The 19,666-nt window shown below is 32.0% G+C and overlaps 1 protein-coding gene and 1 pseudogene across 6 annotated transcripts; one reads left to right on the top strand and one right to left on the bottom strand.

Annotated features, from left to right (window-relative positions):
* The first annotated feature begins 643 nt into the window (after positions 1-643).
* On the top strand, positions 644-13,673 carry LOC113857723 (probable protein phosphatase 2C 46). Of its 6 annotated transcripts, XR_003503296.1 has the most exons (7): positions 644-1,654; positions 1,964-2,331; positions 6,827-7,063; positions 7,492-7,949; positions 8,501-8,586; positions 12,890-12,954; positions 13,039-13,116. XR_003503296.1 is itself a non-coding variant. In XM_027489879.1 (5 exons), exons 1-5 carry the CDS (start codon positions 1,345-1,347, stop codon positions 8,524-8,526), a joined length of 1,191 nt encoding a protein of 396 aa, XP_027345680.1. In that variant the 5' UTR covers positions 826-1,344; the 3' UTR covers positions 8,527-8,566. The 6 variants fall into 6 exon arrangements, 1 of the variants encoding a protein (XP_027345680.1); XR_003503292.1 differs by having other exon boundaries at positions 7,492-8,028; positions 12,890-13,673; XR_003503293.1 differs by having other exon boundaries at positions 12,890-13,347.
* Positions 9,775-19,209, bottom strand: LOC113859380 (annotated as a pseudogene).
* Positions 19,210-19,666: the final 457 nt, after the last annotated feature.

Below are 19,666 nucleotides of genomic sequence, written 5' to 3' on the forward strand. Positions count from 1 at the left end.
TTGAACTTTTATATAAATAGATAAATAAAAAATTATTGTTTTTTTCTCTAAACAAGTAAATAAAAAATAATATATAAATATAAATTATACATATAGATGAGTAGATTTACTTTCTCAATAAAAAATTAGGATATAAAATGTTTCCAAATTCTAACTTAAAATGTACTTCTCAATAAAAATTATTATATTATTTAAATATTTCTTTAGTGTTTAAATCAACTTAGAATTTGATCATTCAATTGTACAAATATTAATATATTGGTATTTCATTTATAAAATATCAAAGTAGTATTTAGAATGACAAAAAGTGTTATTAAATGATCAATTAATTTTATATCATCCAGAGATTCAAAATAAAATGTGATCCGAACTATACCTTTATTGATCCAAGAGGAAAAGCCAACTCATATTTGATTGTTTGGCTTTGTAATACTTGGATCTTAGATTCTTAATTTCCTCTCTTTTCAAGCTTCAAATTTTGATTACTTCTCTTTGAAAGTTAGCATGCACTTATTTCATTAGAGACTTTTATCATCACCATTACTTCATGATAGTTATCCATACTAAAACTGTCATTCTAGTTGTGACTTTAATTAAATTTCCTAAAAAAAAAAGAAGTAATATGTAATTCCCACAAAAGAGGGAAAAAAGAAAAAAGAAAAAAGAAAAAAGCTGAGAAATAAACGCGTTTGTAATATTCACGAAGTTGAGGGAGGGTTAGTTGGGTGTGGATGAGCTCCTTTTTCTTCGGTGGGTGTCGAGAAAGAGCAGAATAGATAATAGAAAGAAACGAGAGAGAGAGAGAGAGAGAGAGAGAGAGAGAGAGTTTTGAGTTTGAGGTCACTCGCTCACTCCCAACGATGACTGATCATTAACGCCTTTTTCTTCTTCAGTTATCCCAAACAAGCCTTCTTCTTTCTCTATCCTCTGTTCTCTACCACCAAATACAAACACAAACACAAACACAAACACAAAACCCTATCACCACACACTTCACTTTCTTCGATCTCTAGATCTAACCTTGTTGCATCACACAACTATTCTTCTGTTCCCTCTGCAACTTAGTACTGCTCTTACCAATAACCCTGTGCTCTTCTATTATTTATTGATTCACTTGTTTTGTTATTTTTATTTTTATTTCCAGGTGTTTTTTATTCTCGAATTTTAATGTTTGAACTTTGAAATTGATTGGTGACAATAGCACAGAAACGTGACGTGGTATATGCATAGGTCTAGTAGTATTTGTGTAGAGGTGAAAAAGGGTTTGTGTGAATTTGTGGGGCAGTTGGAGCATCCATTTGTGGATGTGAAGGAATTGGTGGTTGTTTTGGGGTGAAATGAGGGATGCTATCAAGGTTGATGGACTTTCTGACTGCCTGCTGGCGCCGAAGATCCTCCGACAAGGGTTCCGATGTGTCGGGGCGGAAGGAGGGGTTGCTGTGGTACAAGGATGCCGGGCAGCACTTGTTTGGTGAATACTCAATGGCTGTTGTTCAGGCCAACAACTTGCTTGAGGATCAGAGCCAGCTTGAGTCTGGTCCTCTTAGCTTGCTTGATACTGGTCCTTATGGTACTTTTGTTGGCGTGTATGATGGTCACGGCGGACCCGAGACGTCGCGTTACATTTGTGATAATCTCTTCCAACATTTAAAACGTAATGGCATTTTAGTTTTTGATTTTCATGATATGATGATTTTACATGTTTTGTAGAGATTCATAGGTGTTCTGTGCCATTGAGTTGAATGTGTATCATGTCAGGGTGTTGGCTATATCATTTTTAAATTTAGTTAAAGTGGTGATATTGATGGCCTGAAAATTTGATGTGGTACATTTTCAATAATATCGAGCAAGAAAATTCTCTTGCTTGCCCTAGGAGCACCTAAGAATTTCTCTTGTATTCAGTGTTTCTCCTGAACATTTGTATTGATATGTGTGCGTGTGCATGTGTGTGTATTTTTTCAAGGATTTGCATCTGAGCAGAAGTCCATGTCTGTGGAGGTTATTCGAAAGGCGTACCAAGCCACGGAAGAAGGTTTTCTGTCATTGGTTACTAAACAGTGGCCTATGAATCCCCAAATTGCTGCTGTGGGATCTTGTTGTTTGGTTGGTGTGATTTGTGGTGGTGCCCTATATATTGCTAACCTTGGTGATTCTCGTGCTGTGCTTGGGCGGGTTGTCAGAGCAACTGGGGATGTTTTGGCAATCCAGCTTTCATCGGAGCATAATGTGGGCATAGAATCTGTGAGACAAGAGATGCATTCTTTGCATCCAGATGACTCGAAAATTGTGGTTCTAAAGCACAACGTTTGGCGGGTAAAGGGTCTGATACAGGTAAGTTTTAAAAATGAATCTTGGTGTTTGGTATTTTTAACAAGACAATTAGGTAGTATCTCATTTTCCCAAATTCTTCTGTCCTTTTTTTTTGGAAAGTTAAAACTATAATTTAATTTCTTTTTTCATTCTATCACAAAACTTGATATGAAGTGTTATTAGACTACGTGTTGTCAATATTCTTTTTTTTTTTTTTTTGTATATGGAATATATGCATATCTAAATCATGTCTTCTATGTCTGTTTTAATTTTTTATAATTACTTTTTTTATCATGGGATGGGTAGATTGACGTCTCTTCACAGTTGGTGCATGTTACATAGGCTTTGTTGTCTTGTACAGGAGTTATTGTAACGTTTTATTTATTTAATTATTTATTTTGCTGTTTTAGTAATTTTTTTAAGTCATTTGTCTTCTTGTTGGCAAATATAATATATAAAGTGATTTTTAATTTAGTGATGAGATTGAAAATGTGTTTTGCTTAAATGCCAAGTACAGAAATATTGTCTCAACATTGCTAATTGTATAATTGGAGAACAGGTTTAATCTTTGGGTGTGAGCTTGTATTGAAATATAATATTGTAGCTTTGTGTAGCCCATTTTTGGTATAAAGAATTGTCATATTACAAATTTACAATATTATTAAGTTCTTATATAAGCTAAAATATTAGGGTTATTAACATGTTAGTGCGTTCTGTTATGTTCGTAGTTTTGTCGGCTGGGCTTGTGCTATACTAATATATCTAGGAATCATTGGTTTTCTTCTTCCTAATAAATTAATGCTGCAAAACTATAAAAATTTGTCAGAATTTTGACAGAATTCTGCTAAATTCAATTCAAGAATGGTTGTTGGATGAAGTAAAGTGGTAGGGGCAAGTTATCTAATGTTAAAAATTCTAGCTTATTTTGGCATTTTCTTTATCTAATGTATCATATCATATGAATATCAGTCATATATGTTCTGTCTCCTCTCTTCTTTTCCGTCAAACCCCCATAATTTCAACATGGTATTAGAGTTCTACCATCCGTGTTGACCTAATACCCGTCACTATTGTGCTGCTGCCTTCTGGGCACCCAAAATCTGAAACTCTTTGTCCTTATCCAGTGATTCTACTTGCATTTATTTTGCTGTTTGTCTCTGTTTGGTTATGCATCACTTTAGTCGTTTAGTTCATCTCAACTCCATCTTCTGTTTGTCTCTATTAGGGATATTATTTGTATACTGTTTAGCTCTGTAGTTGTGTATTCCCTTCTACCGACAAGCTATTGGATTGAGTCAATTCGACTAGTTCTTAAACAAATTCAAGCCTGAATCAGTTCTCTGCATTTCTGACATTTTCTGTGGTTTTTGTGTTTCTGAATTGAAATTTGAGGTTAGTATTGCTGTTTGAAGATTCCAAGTGCCTTTATTAGTGAATTTATTGAAGTTTGGGCCTAAGGTTGCCTCCCAGGTAATTCTTACTACCTGTCTTTCCATTGTGTGTCTCATCCTCCTTGGCTGAGGCCATGCAGCATTCAAAGTACTTGTATGGTTGTTCATCATTCCAGCTATCTTGTTGAGCTGTCTTTCAAACTATGCTCAATTTTGTGCATTGCTTTTCAGCATTTCTTTATCAGTACTTATGACAGCTCATTTTATAGAGTTATCTTTCCAATGGTTTATTGAACCCACTTTATATTTTTAGGTTGTTGTCTTTAAGTGTTTATTTGTAACAAGCTAAAGACCTTGTAAGCTTTAGCTTGAAGAGGAGTGCTAGAATATTAGGGTTGTTCATGTGTTAAGAATCATGTAATGTTTGTAGTCTTATTGGATTGTATTTGTGCTAGTTGTACTACACTAGTGCCTGACCCTTGATTAATAGTGTGAGTGTGGATAGCTGTTAGTTTTTAATACGTGCTAATGACTTGATACAGATAAGCATTTTGAAAAAAAGGAGAAAACTAGTCATAAAAGTGTTTTTTTAGGTTAAATTATAATAACTATCTTTCGGTTTTAGTCCTTATATGAAAAACCTCTATATTTTGGTCCTTATACAATTTTTTGACAAATTAGAACTACCATTTATTAAAGTTACAACAGCGTTAGTGTATTTTTCATGTAGGGACCAAAACCAAAAATGATATAAGGATTACAATGAAAAACAGTGTCAAGCATAGGGATAAAATTTGACGCTATTCTAACTTTGATGAGTGGTAGGGAATAATCAGTAAATGATTTTTCATATAAGAACAAAAATGTATATTTTTATCATTTTGGGATTAAAATGAAAAATTGTAAAGTGTAGGGACCAGATTTATAACTAAATAAGTTTTTTAAAGCTTATCCTGATGCACCTTTTATCCATGTGAATGGCACATGAGCTTTTAAAACTATGCTTGTCTTTAGGCATATTGCTTATTTGGAGTGAATATAAGGCCATGTTAGCTAGTTTTTATAAGGAGTATTCTGGCTCAGGAGTGGACATTTGTGGACAGCCCAACATTCAAATTGGATAAGCTTTGATACCATATTAAAAAACTTGAACTTAACTCACTCCTAAAAGCTATCTCATAGGAGGAGGACAACCTTAGCTGTTATAAGGAGTATCTTGGCTCTAGTCCTGGCCATTGTGGGACGTCTTAACAGGCACAAATCATAATGATAACTCAACAATCATTGCATCTTAAGAAAAACATGAAATTATGTATTTCTAGATTTTCTGGATGCTTGGTGGCTGTTGGTCACTGAAATGCACAACAATTGATGGAAAGGTTTTATTGCTAGAGCGCAATTTGGTGGTCTGATAATGTTATGTGATCTTGCTACACATTGATGTTCATCTTTTAGATATCCAGATGAAAATGGTGTTAGAAATGTTATTGTGAGGTAGGGTTGGTCTGGGGTTACATGTTATTTGAGGTGTTGAAAAGATGCTTTGGTTTTCTTGAATTTGGGCTTGGCGTAACTCAATCTCAAAGGTTAGCTTGTGAGGTGAGAATTGTCTAAGCCTTGATAAGCTTTACTTAAGCTATATCTGTAGTTTATATTGGATCACAACAGGTTTCTCCTAATTAGGAAAAAGAAAACAAGAGAAACGTATCTCATTTAAATGAACTTAATGTGAATTATATTCATTTTGAGCTAATCAAGGATATTTGCCTTCATAACCTTGGCAGTTGACATCCTCCTATTCCTTAAGCATGGTGCATGTATTCACAACTTCACATTGTGGGCATGGTTGTTAAACTCTTGATTTAACTTGTAAATTCGTATAAGTTTACAATCAGATAAGGAAATTGTGTCAAAATCGCGTGTAAACTCGTTTTTGGATAAATTCAGGTGAACAAGGGTAAACTCGTGAGTTTACACCCAATTTTATGAGTTTAACAAAAAGGCAAAATCACAGTTTTTTTCACCAAAATAACACCATTTGGAATGAGAGCACCAGTTTTCTTCCCTCTCTGCAAGTTGTGAAACATCAAATTTATAACTATGGTACCAAAATCACATTATTGGCTGTTTAAGTATGATTTTTTCACCAAAATAAAACCATTTGGAATGACAACAACACTTTTCTTCCCTCTTCGCAAGTTGTGAAACATCACATTTATAATTATGGCACCAAAATCATATTATTGGCTATTTAAGTATGATTTTTTCACCAAAATAACACCATATGGAATGACAGCACCACTTTTTTTTTCCCTCTCCGCAAGTTGTGAAATTTCACATTTATAACTATGGCACCAAAATCACATTATCATCGTATGATTTGACTATTTAAGTATGATTTTAACTTTATTATTAAACTTTATTTCATTATTATGAGTTTTTAAATATTATCTTTACATAAGGTAAACTCTTACAAGTTTACGGACACTCCAGGATTTTACGTAAATTCTCAAGTTTAATTACCTTGATTGTGAGTGAAACTTGTTTATTTGGATCAAGATTTGATATTTGAATCATTTGTATGGATTAATTACAAGAAGATGTAGCAGTGTTGACAATGGTGTCAGTAGGCACAGTTTTTTTTTTTTTTTCCTCAACCTTGCCGTGGCCCACAGTTAAGAGTATTTTAAAATATATTTAATTATTTATACAATCTTCAAATTACTATCTTAAAACTAATCTATCTAATATCTGATATAAACTGAAAGATATGCCATGGTAAGTGTTGAACCAGTGAAGATAAATTAATATAAGTGACTTCATTAGTAAAAAAGATAAGCATTAATGTTTGTTTAGATAAGTAGTGCAGTGTGAGTTAATGCCTAAACCTGCACCTGTTCAGTTCCATAGCCAGCTTGTGGTGAAATTTCCAATGCTAAGATGTAGCTTTACTATGCTTTTTAGTTGTAGGCTTTATTGAGGCTTGATTCAAAGATCTTCCAGCATAGCAAATGAAAGAAACGTACATAAAGGATGCTAATTTCCAGTGCATTTGATTTCCTTATGATAGTAATTATTTAGAGTTATGTATAGTACAACATAGTTATGAAAATTTTATGTGGCAGGTTTCTAGATCCATTGGTGATGTATACCTAAAAAAGGCAGAATTCAACAAGGAACCATTGTATGCCAAGTTTCGTCTTCGGGAAACTTTTAAAAGACCCATTTTGAGCTCTGATCCATCAATTTCCATTCATGAGCTTCAAGAACATGATCAATTTCTCATATTTGCCTCTGATGGTCTTTGGGAACACCTTAGCAATCAGAATGCTGTTGATATAGTTCAAAATCACCCGCACAATGTAAGATAATTGTACTATGGTTTCAATTTTTTATGTTTTTATTGCTCAGTTACTATAGTTTTGTTCAGTGATGACTTGTTTGCCCCTTTTCATTTCAGTAAGGTTCAAATGAGTTTATTTTTGAATTACTCAGATTGGATCATATAGCGTTTTACTCACCTTGCTTTTCCTTGCACTAACATGTCATTACTGTTTTTGTTTCGGTCATGCTAATGTGTTCTCATGTAAATGATACTGATTACAGTCTTAGAAGTTAAAATGGAGAGGCCCTTTATTTGTTTTGTAGAAAAGCAAAAGCTGTGACATAAATTGCTTATGATGCACAATTTTGATGAAACATTTATATTTTAACAGAGAATAAGCACTTAAAATAGTAGGTTCTGAGAGTAAGTGATAGATGTTGGCATTACTGGATTTTTGTCTTGCAGGGAATTGCTAGGAGGCTCATCAAAGCTGCTTTGCAGGAAGCAGCAAAAAAGAGAGAGATGAGGTACTCTGATTTGAAGAAAATCGATCGCGGTGTCCGCCGGCATTTCCATGATGACATCACTGTCGTAGTTGTATTTCTTGACTCCAATCTTGTCAGCAGAGCCAGCTCTGTAAGAGGTCCTCCATTATCAGTGAGAGGAGGCGGTGTTCCCCTACCTTCAAGAACTTTAGCTCCTGAACTTAGTTCAGGTTGATGAACCTGGCTGTATGATCTGTTACTTTTGTATCTAGTGTTGTACCCTTAGCAGACATTGAGCTCTGGTGACCCATCAGAATGTATATCCAATTTAACAAAGATTCAGAAAACAGTTGGTCAAGTAATACAATGTAACAAGTAACTTGGGGTATGTAGCTTGTCTGAGTAAATCATCATGGAAAAAGAGCACCAAAGCCAAAGGTGACCTTGAATATTTGATCATTAAGAGGCAATTATGTTTGCATTTCTTGTTTTTCTCATCCAACGTGGAGTGATTTCTGTAAGTTGTTCTTGCTCTCCTTTGAATGCATAACCAGTAGGGCTGGGCAAAAAACCTTGTTATGCAGGTCTAATCCATAATCAAAGCCAAACTATTTTTAAACAATTGGTCACTATTAAACTTGGTTTCTTGCACAAAATGGTTTTTGACTGGATTAATTTGGTAAATCCACTTTCCCAAACCGAATTTTCCTTTAGTCATCCAAAACTTGTTGATTGTGCGAGGAGCTGAGCCAGTGAGTGAGAGCAATAATGTGTTCTTAGTGTCTTTGTCTCTTCAATCGTGTACTGTGAAGTTAGAACACAAACCCTAATACGATTTCCCACTCTCTTTCCTTTGATTCAATCCTTAAATCAAAATTTACGTGTGCATTGGTGAGTCTTCTGTCTGGAAATTTCATATGAAGTACTTGTTTATTTGTTTGCATAGGATGCTACATGTTTTGTTAACATTTTCTCTTTGCAATGTGCAGTGTTCCTGATCTCTGTTCAAGTTTAACCATAGCTCTGTGTTCCTGATATAGTTTTGTTCGGGTCCCTTTGCTCATTGTGTTTCCAGGTGTGTTGTGTTTTTGCTTCTTGTTTTTAGTCGTTTAGATTTTATTGGTTTAACTGCAATGATTGAAAGGTGGGAATAAAAGAAGAATTAGTATTATGTTATCCTAAAAAAATATTAATATTTATCTTTGTGTATTATCAATATTTTTCTAGAGAACAACTAGGTGAAGGGAATCTAAAGCATACACTAACTTAAAATGCAAATGCTAAAAAATTGTGAATGGAGAGATAAAAGCAGATTTGTAGTTATTCTGGCTGTTGCGATCTGAATTTGAGGATAAATGCTAGTGTTAAGATGAATTTTTGGACAATCTATGGTTAATTAGAGGAAGCATTCAGAAGATTCAAAGGCTAAACTCTAGCGATTTGAAGACCCTTAACAACTTCAACAAAAATAATGACAGATAACAAAGAAGAACAAAAATCAAATCAACTCAACCTCACACTGAAACTAATGATTGCAAAGGTGAAAGAGAAACAAAGTAATTGAGGATAGAAGTGATACAATACAACAAAGCGTATTGAAAACTAACCTGTGTGAGGAATTCTAAAAACTTATACAGCAGAATGGACAACGAATTGAGTATAAAGGGAACCAAATGTTCACCTGAAGAAATGTAGAAAAGCACTAAAGCATATGCATGAAGACAACATGTGAGACTAAATTGTAAATTAAAGGGTTGAATTGAATTTATACTATTTGGGAAATTCTATTAGATCACTGAGTAATTAAATATGATGAGTATCACAAGAGTACAACAAAAAAAAAAGAGGAGGATATAAATCTTTGCGGTTTAAAGATTATATAGTCTCTCAAAATAATACTAATTTGAATTGTATCAGTCTATATTTCGTCTAAACTTCAATACAAATATTGTTTGATAAATTCTTTACTAAATGAGCAATGTTTTCATCCTTTCCTATTCTCAGTTTCGCTCATTTGTTTCTTTTATTAAATTCTTTCTTTTCCATGACCTATATTGACTGAAGTTGGAAGAAAGGAATTAATAAAAAGGAAAAAGAAAGGAAGAAGAAGAAGAAGCTAACAATGAGATTAGAATGAAGAAGTTGCTCTAATTATCTCCTTTTCTCCTAGTCCCGATTATGTACATATACTATATAAAATCGTAATGAATATAGGAAAAGGAGAGATGAATGTAATTCACTTAAGGTTGTATCTTATATGGTCTCATTCTCCTTGTATTTTCCTCAGATTGTTCTTGTCAATGTCAATACTAATACTATTATTTTCTAGGCACCTTAAGTCTCTGCTCTTGAAGGAAAAACTGTCCATATCAATATAGAATTTCTGAAATCCAACATTATCTATACTAACAAAACTTTGTGAACAATCATTGTGTTCTACTGGTCCTTGGGTTTTTGAATCCGTTGATTGCTGTGATGAGCCATTTGATCTAAGGAATCCTTTCGAAGGTTTCTTGTTATTGAAGCTATCAGCTGAGTAGAGGGCTTGCTCTAGTTCTTGACACACCTGGGTCATTGTGGGACGATGTTTTGGTTCTTCAACCACACATCTTAAAGCAAGTTTCCCCATCTTCAGCATAACTTTCGTATTGCATGTCTCACTTTGACATAGTAGATTTGCATCCATGATTTCTTCAACGTTACCCTTCTCTAAGCTTGGCCTTGCCTGTATGACATAACAGGTAATTATTATGAGATCTTAGTTTTTGACAATTTGACAAATTGGATAGAAATAAAACATAAAGTAAATCTTTGGTGTCTGGATAGGAATAGACCTTCATATTAGTCCTCAATATAGTAAGGTCATATTAGTGTTTAAGATTTTAAGAATCCTTTGTTTGTTTTTGACTTTGTTAAAGATAATTCATTTTAGTCTTATTTTACCTTATTTTTCACCATCTTTTAATACCAAAAAAGGGGACTGAAGTGAATGTCATTTAACAAAGTTAGAGACTAATGGATGGTTTTTAAATTCTTCGGAATTAAAATATTTGACCCATACAATTTAGCAGTAATTTTAGTGATCTTCTATGAGGTTGGGGGTTAATTACACTAATACCCTTTTTGTTTGGAAAATTGCACTTGAGTCTTTTGCTTTGTAATTTTTAAGGAGACGTGTGTATGTTTTGTACATAAAATCAGGGAGGAATGTGGAATTTCTTTTAAAAGAGGACGTAAAAGCAAATAGTATGTAAAACAAGGAAGGTAACTTTAATTTTTCATTCAAGAAGGGTATCAGTGTAACTAATGTTAACTTCTTGAGATGTCGCTATAATTATCCCTATAAGGAAGAGGGAGGGTCTTTTGCATTGCTTACCCAGTCAATAATATGTTGATTACTTTGGTTTTCAGTGGTATCCACCACAGGTCTAGCCGAAACAAGTTGCAAAAGTATGACACCAAAGCTATAAACATCGCAAAATTTGGTCAAATGAAAGCTCGAGCAATAGGCAGGGTCAAGGTACCCTGGTGTCCCTTTAATTTGGCTGCTGACGTGTGATTGATCACCAGTAGGCCCTGATTTTACTAGCCCAAAATCTGAAACCTTGGCCTCAAAACCTTCCCCTAATAGGATGTTACTTGGTTTGATGTCACGATGAATTATGCTTGGTTTCACCCCTTCATGCAAATAAGCTATGCCTATAAAATGTGCCAAGCAATTCTACGTTAATAAAAGATTTTTTGTTAGGTTACCTGGGGACTATCATTTTAAGGATTTACCTCTTGCTGCTCCTATTGCTATTTTCACTCTTTGCTTCCAAGTTAAGCTACTCCTGTTTCCTATAAAAGCCAATATTCATAATCATACATTAGTAGTGTTACAAAAGCCAACACTCACTCGAATGAATTAGAGCATGTTTGTTTCCCTTTTTAAAAACAGTTTTCTGTTTTTAAAAATAAAATATAATAAAATAAAAACAGAAAACTGTTTTTAAAAAGGGAAACCAACATACTTTTAGTACTGTTGGTTCTTTAAGGTAATAGCAACACCTTTTTAATCAGGTGATCTATGTTTTAATTCTTGGTGCCTTCTTTCTTCATGATTCATGTACAAAGAAGCAAGTTGGTGGAAAAAAAGATGAGGCTACACATAATAATAGCTTATTTTAAGGTTGGTTGGCTTAACAATTATAGTGAACGAGATGTTATTTCCACACACTGTTTCTTCTTACATTATCCCTACACTAACAAAAATAGTGTGAAAAAGTAAGCTCGTTAATAGTAAATTAGTAATATAGTATGCTTTAAGAAGGATAGACAGTAAACTTACCCATAATGTACTCGAGCAGTGAACCATTAGGTACATATTCATAGACTAGTATTTTAGCTCCTCCTCGTTCTGATCAAGACATGATTAGGCCATGTTAGGATGAAATTGTGTTGGAATAACTCCTTCACAATGTTGAGAATTGCTTATACATAGAAATACAAGCCACCAAAGCAACATGCTTTTACAATGAATATGAATAAAATTGATATTAAGAACATCGACAGAGACAATTGTCCTTTTTAACTCCTTTTTTACTGCACAATTATGAGAGAACTTTTGCATGTCATTTTTCACCTGGTTCTTCACAATATCCAACTAGGCCAATAAGATTCCTGTGCTTTACTGCTGAAAGGAGCCTAACTTCTGCCAACAAGAACAAAGAAAAGAATTGTCACATATATAATAGATTTAAATTCTTTCTGTGTGAGTTGAGAGGAGGATTGGCCCGAATCAAACTAGCAGATATATCTTCATTGATGCTGACCATTTCTGAATTCCTCCACACTTAAGAATGATTCAGAATGGGCTCTCTTAATGGCCAGTGTTCCTTCTAAATCAAAGGTTCCCTTGTAGACATTTCCAAATGCACCAGAACCCAACAAGCAATCTTGGCTAAAATTTTTGGTAGCCCTCTCTAGTTCTTCAAAATCAAAACGCCTTAGCGATATTTTGTCATATTTAAAGCTTTTATACTCCTTTCCTGCATTAATAATTTGCCGAAAAATTGAAGATTCAGTACCACCTTAGGTGAATGAAATAATTGGGTTTACGAATTTCTGTAATTGTTTTAGTTCTTAATTGCTAATGGATCTGGTTGATGTTTTTTTCATTTAGCACTTGCTTTTTATGGATAGCGATAGCTTATGACTTGTAGAAGCTTATTTTAAGAAGCTTTTTTGTATAACTTATCAAAATAAATTAGTTTTAACTCATCCAAAAAAGTTTCATAGTTAAATTTATGGTATAAGCTATCATTTATAAAGAGCTTATTGAATAAGTACTTAAGTTACGGATCACGATGCACTCTTACTTGCATGTACAAATGCAGCTCACCTTTCGAAGTCTTACTTTGCTTAAGAAATGGAATGACCCTTCTCCTGAGGAGGCAATACAGTAAGGTCACTGCCATTGCTGTTAAAATGCCAGCAATAAATTCCAGCAACATATTATGTGCAGATCCACTCTTATTTTTCAAAGATGATTGTGCTGCTGCAGGTGGTGAAGCCTGTAACCTTCAAAATTTGCAACCTTAAGTATGAATATGATTTTCTTCTTTCCAAAACTACAGATTTTGACATCGCATTTGCTAGCTTTAATTTACGTAGTAGATAGTTGCATCATGTTTTTTTAAAGGGCATTCTCAGTTTCGTTTACTTGGTCATGTCTTAGGACGGCATATAAGCCAAGAAATTCTCGTTATGTAGTGGTGAGAGGAATAATTTATCACAAAATATCCACTATTAACACCAACAAACAGTGAACAAAACAAACGATAAGTTATTATTGGCTAAAATATTGACTATAACAGCTTTTAATTCATATTAAGATGCAGCGTGGAAGCAGAATTCGAGAGTAATGTAGTGCTATTGAGGAAATAATATTCATTCTCACTTGTCTTTGACATGCTTAAAAGATTAAATAGGCATGCCGGATAGCCTTCTAGATAAGTGTGCCAAGTAATTTATAGGACTGACCAGGTAAAGTTTGTTTGATTAGCCATTTGATAATGTCCTTAAGTGTTTGGTTTGGCCTGCATATTTCGCTTTATTTGTTAACTTAACTAATGTAATTAAACATTTTGATTTATATTAAAATGACAAAAAAGTAATTTTATTGATATGATCTGCGGGTTATTTTCATATACATTAGAAAATATCAAACATGACACGTATCAATGAACATGCCAAAAGGATGTTAAATTTGTCCTAACATGGTTTTCTAGGAAGAATTAAAATATATTGACATACTAGATTAGGTTTTTATGCCGTCTTCTATTATGGTAAATATTAAATAATAAACAATAAAAATTCAATCAAAAGTGAAAACGTTCACTAGTTTTAAAGTTTTATTTAATAACTTTTTATTCAAACAATTATGATAATTTAATAAAAAATAAAAATTTTAATTTTAATTCTTTAACATATGCTTTATCGGGACACATTTTGTTGAACATTAGTTATAAAATTTAGTATTTTAATCTAATTCAATGGAGTTATAAGTTGACATTATAGAATCATTTTATAATTTTTAATAATATTTCTAAATATTGAATAAATAAAGCATTATTAGTGTATTTCATGATCTTAAGATATTAAAATTATCTAATATTGTTCTTAACTACTATTTTATTCTTTTTAAAACATATATCCTTTTATAAAAATGATTTTACTTGAATTTATTTGTTGCTCAAAATAAATAAAGAAATATTAAGTTTAAGTTTTTAACTTTATTTTTAATTTCTTACTAAATGTAATAAGGGAAATTAGGAGTAAAGATATAAATTAGTTAAATATAATTATTTTAAAAATATTTAATAAACTTTTGATTGTTTTACATTGGTTTGATAAGGAGAAACTTTCGAAGTAGCGATGAAATAAGTTGTTTGATGATTGCTTTAAAATTCAACTAGTGACATTTATCTACTTTTTTTTTATAGTGGTTTTATAATGTTTGTTGCAACAGGTTGTAGCCATAATTGCATTTTAAAAACATCTATTAGAATAAAATATTTTATAAAAATAGAAAAATTGTTATTGTCACAATCGGGCGGTCGCAACGGTACGGTAAAAAGCATTTTAAAAAATATCAGAGGAGTTGCCACCAAAGTTTATTTTAAGAAAAATTTAAATATAATACAATCTTTGAAACCAAAAATGAGTTTGTGAGTCATTTACGTGTAGGGAAGATATTAGCACTCTACAACGTTCGTTTAAAAATAGTTACCTAAAATTAGTTGTGCAAATTTATTCTAATTTTGAAAAATATTTATTTAACCCCTAAACATTAATTATTTTATTTAGAAGAAGAAATATTATTTATTGAAATATTATTTGGGTTATTTTAAAAATTATTTTGACTTGACGGGTTCGGTTCCCGCTCCTACGTATCTCCGGGTGCAATGGGGAACTTAAAGCCACGTAGTTCTATATAAAAATTATGAAATTGGTTAATTAAAGTTAAGTTTAGTAAAGAAATTTATTTTAAAATTAAAATTATATTTGTAAAATTATAATATTTAGGATACAAGATAACGCGGTTATACATGTACCTTACGAGAAACAATATAGAAAGTGAAGGAAGATCACACAACTATATTGCAAATCGTTAGAAATATTTTATTCGTAAATAAAGTATTTGAATTTGAATTTTGATTATAATTAATGTTGAAATAGAATTTAAGATAGCGTAAGCTATACATTAATCTCTTATAATTTTTTGACAATCGAAGGTAATGTAAATCATACAACGGTATTTGTATAAATAAGTAAGAAAGTATTTAGTTAAAATATGACTTAAGAAAAATTATAATACGAAATTAATTCCATTTAATGAAAAGAATAAACATATCTAAATTGATTAAAGAAAATAGTTATTTAATGAAAGATTAAATTTTATTTGATAAATTTATATTGCGTGGGACTTAAGGTAACGTTGGTACACAAAAGTTTTAACAATTTAAAGTGTATAAAAGTAGAGACGTTACAAAATAACACTATAAATCGTTGTACTAATATAATAAGAATGTTATAGATGATAGATTTTAATTAATAAAAATAATAATGATAAAATTGATTACTTTAGAAATCGGATAAGATTTTTAATATGTTAATATTGAGTAAAACCTAAAGCAACGTTAGTACACAAAGGTTTTATCAATTTATAATACATGACGGTAGAGTAACTACACATTAATGTTATAAATTGATATACATATTGTATTATCTACTTATTTAATTTTAAATAAATTTTTGTTATAATAATTTTTTTTAATAATTTAGCATAATAATAGAAAAGAATAACACACAAATTTACATAAATATTGATATCATACATATAAATGAATGGCTAAATAAATGAAAAATAAAATAAAATAATATATATATATATATATATATATATATATATATATATATAAAATTTGATTCTTCAATTCATTTATATCTATCTCATATAATAATAATAATAACTAAAAAAAAATATAAAGAATAAAAATATGTTAAAATTTAATTACTAAGTAGCAATAAAACATGAGATGATACATTAAAAAATTATTATTTTATTATTATATACACAATAAAATGTCTAAATTTGTAGTACAAAATAAATGTTCAAATAAAACGTTAAAAGAAATAGAACAAACTTAGGTATAAAATTAATCGCAACTAAAATCTATTTTAATAATGGTACCTAAATACCTAATAATAATGTATATTTTTGAAAAGGAAAAAAACGAATTGAAACATACATGAATTGGATGACAAAACAAGGAGTGTTCGGATGGAAATTTGAAAAGTTAAAATAATCATCCAACATATTTAACGTGTACAAATGGAGGTGAGGATGAGGTACAGACAAACATCAAATCCAAACTAACTTTTTCATTCTTTTACATATTTTTATAGAAAAATGATTAGACTTTATCGTAAAAAAAAAAACTAATATATGAACGTTTAGAGTCACGGGTGCATAACAACTTTCACACAACAACTTTTAATAGAAATGAAAAACACTTATATACCATCGATGCGGAATAAAATCGGAGAGTAAAAAAAAAAAGATCCTTTACTTGGAAGAGGCGTTGCTGTGCGAGAGCTTAAGGAGATAATGGAGTAGAGCTGCAGTGGGTGGGTGATATTAACCTCTGTTAAAGATGATGATTTTTCTTCCTTTTCTTTCTCGGTCTTCCTCTTCAAAATGTTACTCTTTTTTTTTTTGTTTTTTTTGCAAACCAACTTGTTGCTACCTCTTGAAATATTTTCTTTCTTTGAAACCTTGTTTCTTTAAAAAAATTTCCTATTTTTTTTTAAAAACGTCCGAACCCTTCTCTGAAAATCTTTTTTGCTTTGCTTTTTCTCTGAAAAAAAAGAACTCCTCACCACATTTCTTGCTTGAGATTTTATATTGGGTTCATTTAGGGTTTTTACAAAATGCCAAAATCTGAGCCTTTCTCTTTTCATGCATTCAGTCAATTTTGAAACTGGGGTCTCAGACTGCATAGTGCAGGGATACCGGTTCCATGAACCAGTCTCTCCCTTTTTTCAAAATTTTCCATTTCTCTGTAAAATAATTTTATTTTATTTTTATAAATTAAAAAAAATTTGGAAGCCATTCCGAAAATACAAAAATTGGTATTCACAGTTGCCCCTCTTTACTCTGTTCATATCAATTAGAGATATTTTAAAGTTAGAGTTGATGAGAACTGAGTAAAAAAGTGAATCGATTTTTTTTTTTCTGAAACGAACAAGGTGTACAAGGAATACAAAGACAAATATAGTAAACACTCAGCTGTTATGAAATTGTGAAGCGACATTGACTTTTAAAAACAAAGGTTGTCAGGCGGACATTGGGCTTAAACAACAGGATAAAAGGTGGAAAGTGTCAGTCATGTTCTGGACTATGGAAGAGAAGTAAAAAGTGATAGTCAGGTTCTAGGCTTTGACATAGAAGGGAGGTGCCAGTCAGGTTCTAGGCTTTAACGGAAAAGTGAAGCGTGCCAGTCAGGATCTGGACTTGGACAGAAAAGAAAAGGTGCCAGTCAGATTTTGGGCTTTGGCAAAGAAATGAAATGTGCTAGGCAGGTTCTAGGCTTTGACAGAAAACTAAAATGTGTCAGTCAAGTTCTGGACTTTGACAAAAATTTAAAGAGACTTGGACAAGAAAGGTAAAGAAACTCGATCAAGTTTTGGATTGCAAAAGAAAATAAAAGGACAGTTAGACTCTCAACTTTAACAGTAAAAGTAAGACAGAAAAATAAAGAGATCAATCATCTTCTGAATTTGTTGAAAGGTAAAGTATCAAGTCAAATCCTGGACTTGGATTGAACATAAAGGTTGTGAGGCAGATAATGAATTTAAATTAAACTTCAAAAGGTGATAATAGATAAAAACAAATGCATGCTAATGTAATGATGCGATTGCATAAACTGGATGAATGTTATCACTTGGAGTGAAGTTATTGAATGATGAAGTCAAATGCTATTATGAGACTTACTAAATCAAAACAAACTCTCTGTCTTTTTTTTTTTGGAGGGGATAGTAATACTCTTCGGTCAGGATCAATTCTTTCATAAGATCTGAACTGGGTGAGACATGAATCGAATTGGATTGTCATTTAGTTTTGAATTTTCATAAGGAGACAACTTCTTCTGTCACGTTAAACTTATCAAGAGATTCATCAAACTTACTGTGTAAATTTTTTAAGCTTATTATTGTAATCGTATTTTCTTATTACCCTTTTAACAGTTTGCATGTTTTCTTTTAATATATAATTATTGAAATGACAATAAAAATGCTATTGAAGAAGTTGAGTAAACAAAGTGGTGTATATAAGCTGAATGGAAGGTGACTAAAGTCAAAGATAAATATTTTTGGAACATAGGAATGACTGTAATAAAGAAATGGTGAATTTACAAAGAAGACTTACGACATGAGTAACAAAAAAAACAAATACATCAAAGGATCAAAATGACTATGAAAATAGTGAAGTATTATGCCGATTAAGTGACGTCTTCCAGATGAACAGTGCTAATCTCTCATGTAAATTGATCATCCATTAACAAAACTGCTAAAATAAAATTGCCCCAGTATGGTATTTTGAATCCATCTTCCGTTTGATTCAACTTTAACCTCTCAAAATTGCCCCAATTTAGTATTCCAGTCGATCATATTTCTCGATTTGAAACCCTTTCTTGCGACTGAAGTTAGTGCCCCTCTGAACTGCCCTTTCAGGTTTTCAGTTCAGTGTAGTATTTATTTCACCTTAATTTTTGCATGAGCCACTCTTTCGAGTTTTCAACTCACCAGGTCGCTCTAACTTTTGCCTAGGTCGCCCTTTCAGGTTTTCAACCTAGCGAGTTGTTTTCTTTTTTTATTATTATTTTTTTTCTTTCTTCTTTTTTAATTATTATTATTTTTAAGCATAGTATTTTTTTACAGCATCAGAATTGATGGGGTTTGGAAGATCTTGTCCATCTATGTTTGTGAGGATTAGAGCCCCTTCTGAGAAAGCCTTTTTCACTACATATGGTCCTTCGTAATTTGGGGACCACTTGCCACGATAATCTTTATGCGTCGGCAAAATTTTTTTAAGCACCATATCTCCCTCACTGAATTCTTTTGGGCAAACCTTTTTATCAAAAGCCTTCTTCATCCTTCTCTAGTATAGTTGACCGTGACATAACGCATTCAACCGTTTTCCTTCAATGAGATTCAATTGATCAAAACAAGATTGCACCCATTCTGCTTCCTCCAATTTGGTCTCCATTATTACTCTTAAAGAGAGAATTTCGACTTCAATAGGAAGTACTGTTTCCATTCCATATACCAAAGAGTATAGAGTTGCCCCGGTTGAAGTACGAACTGAAGTTCGGTATCCATGCAAGGCAAATGGCAGCATTTCATGCCAATCTCTGTATGTCACTACCATCTTTTGGATGATCTTCTTAATATTTTTATTGGCTGCTTCAATTGCTCCATTCATCTTTGGGCGATAGGGAGAGGAATTATGATGTCGAATCTTAAAATTGTCACACAATTCTTTCATCATTTTTGTTGTTCAAATTAGTGCCATTGTCTGTTATCAACTTGTTTGGAGGGCTATATCGACA

The sequence above is a fragment of the Abrus precatorius genome, unplaced genomic scaffold, assembly GCF_003935025.1.
Source record: "Abrus precatorius isolate BTA unplaced genomic scaffold, Abrus_2018 Scaffold2, whole genome shotgun sequence".
NCBI lineage: Eukaryota > Viridiplantae > Streptophyta > Magnoliopsida > Fabales > Fabaceae > Abrus > Abrus precatorius.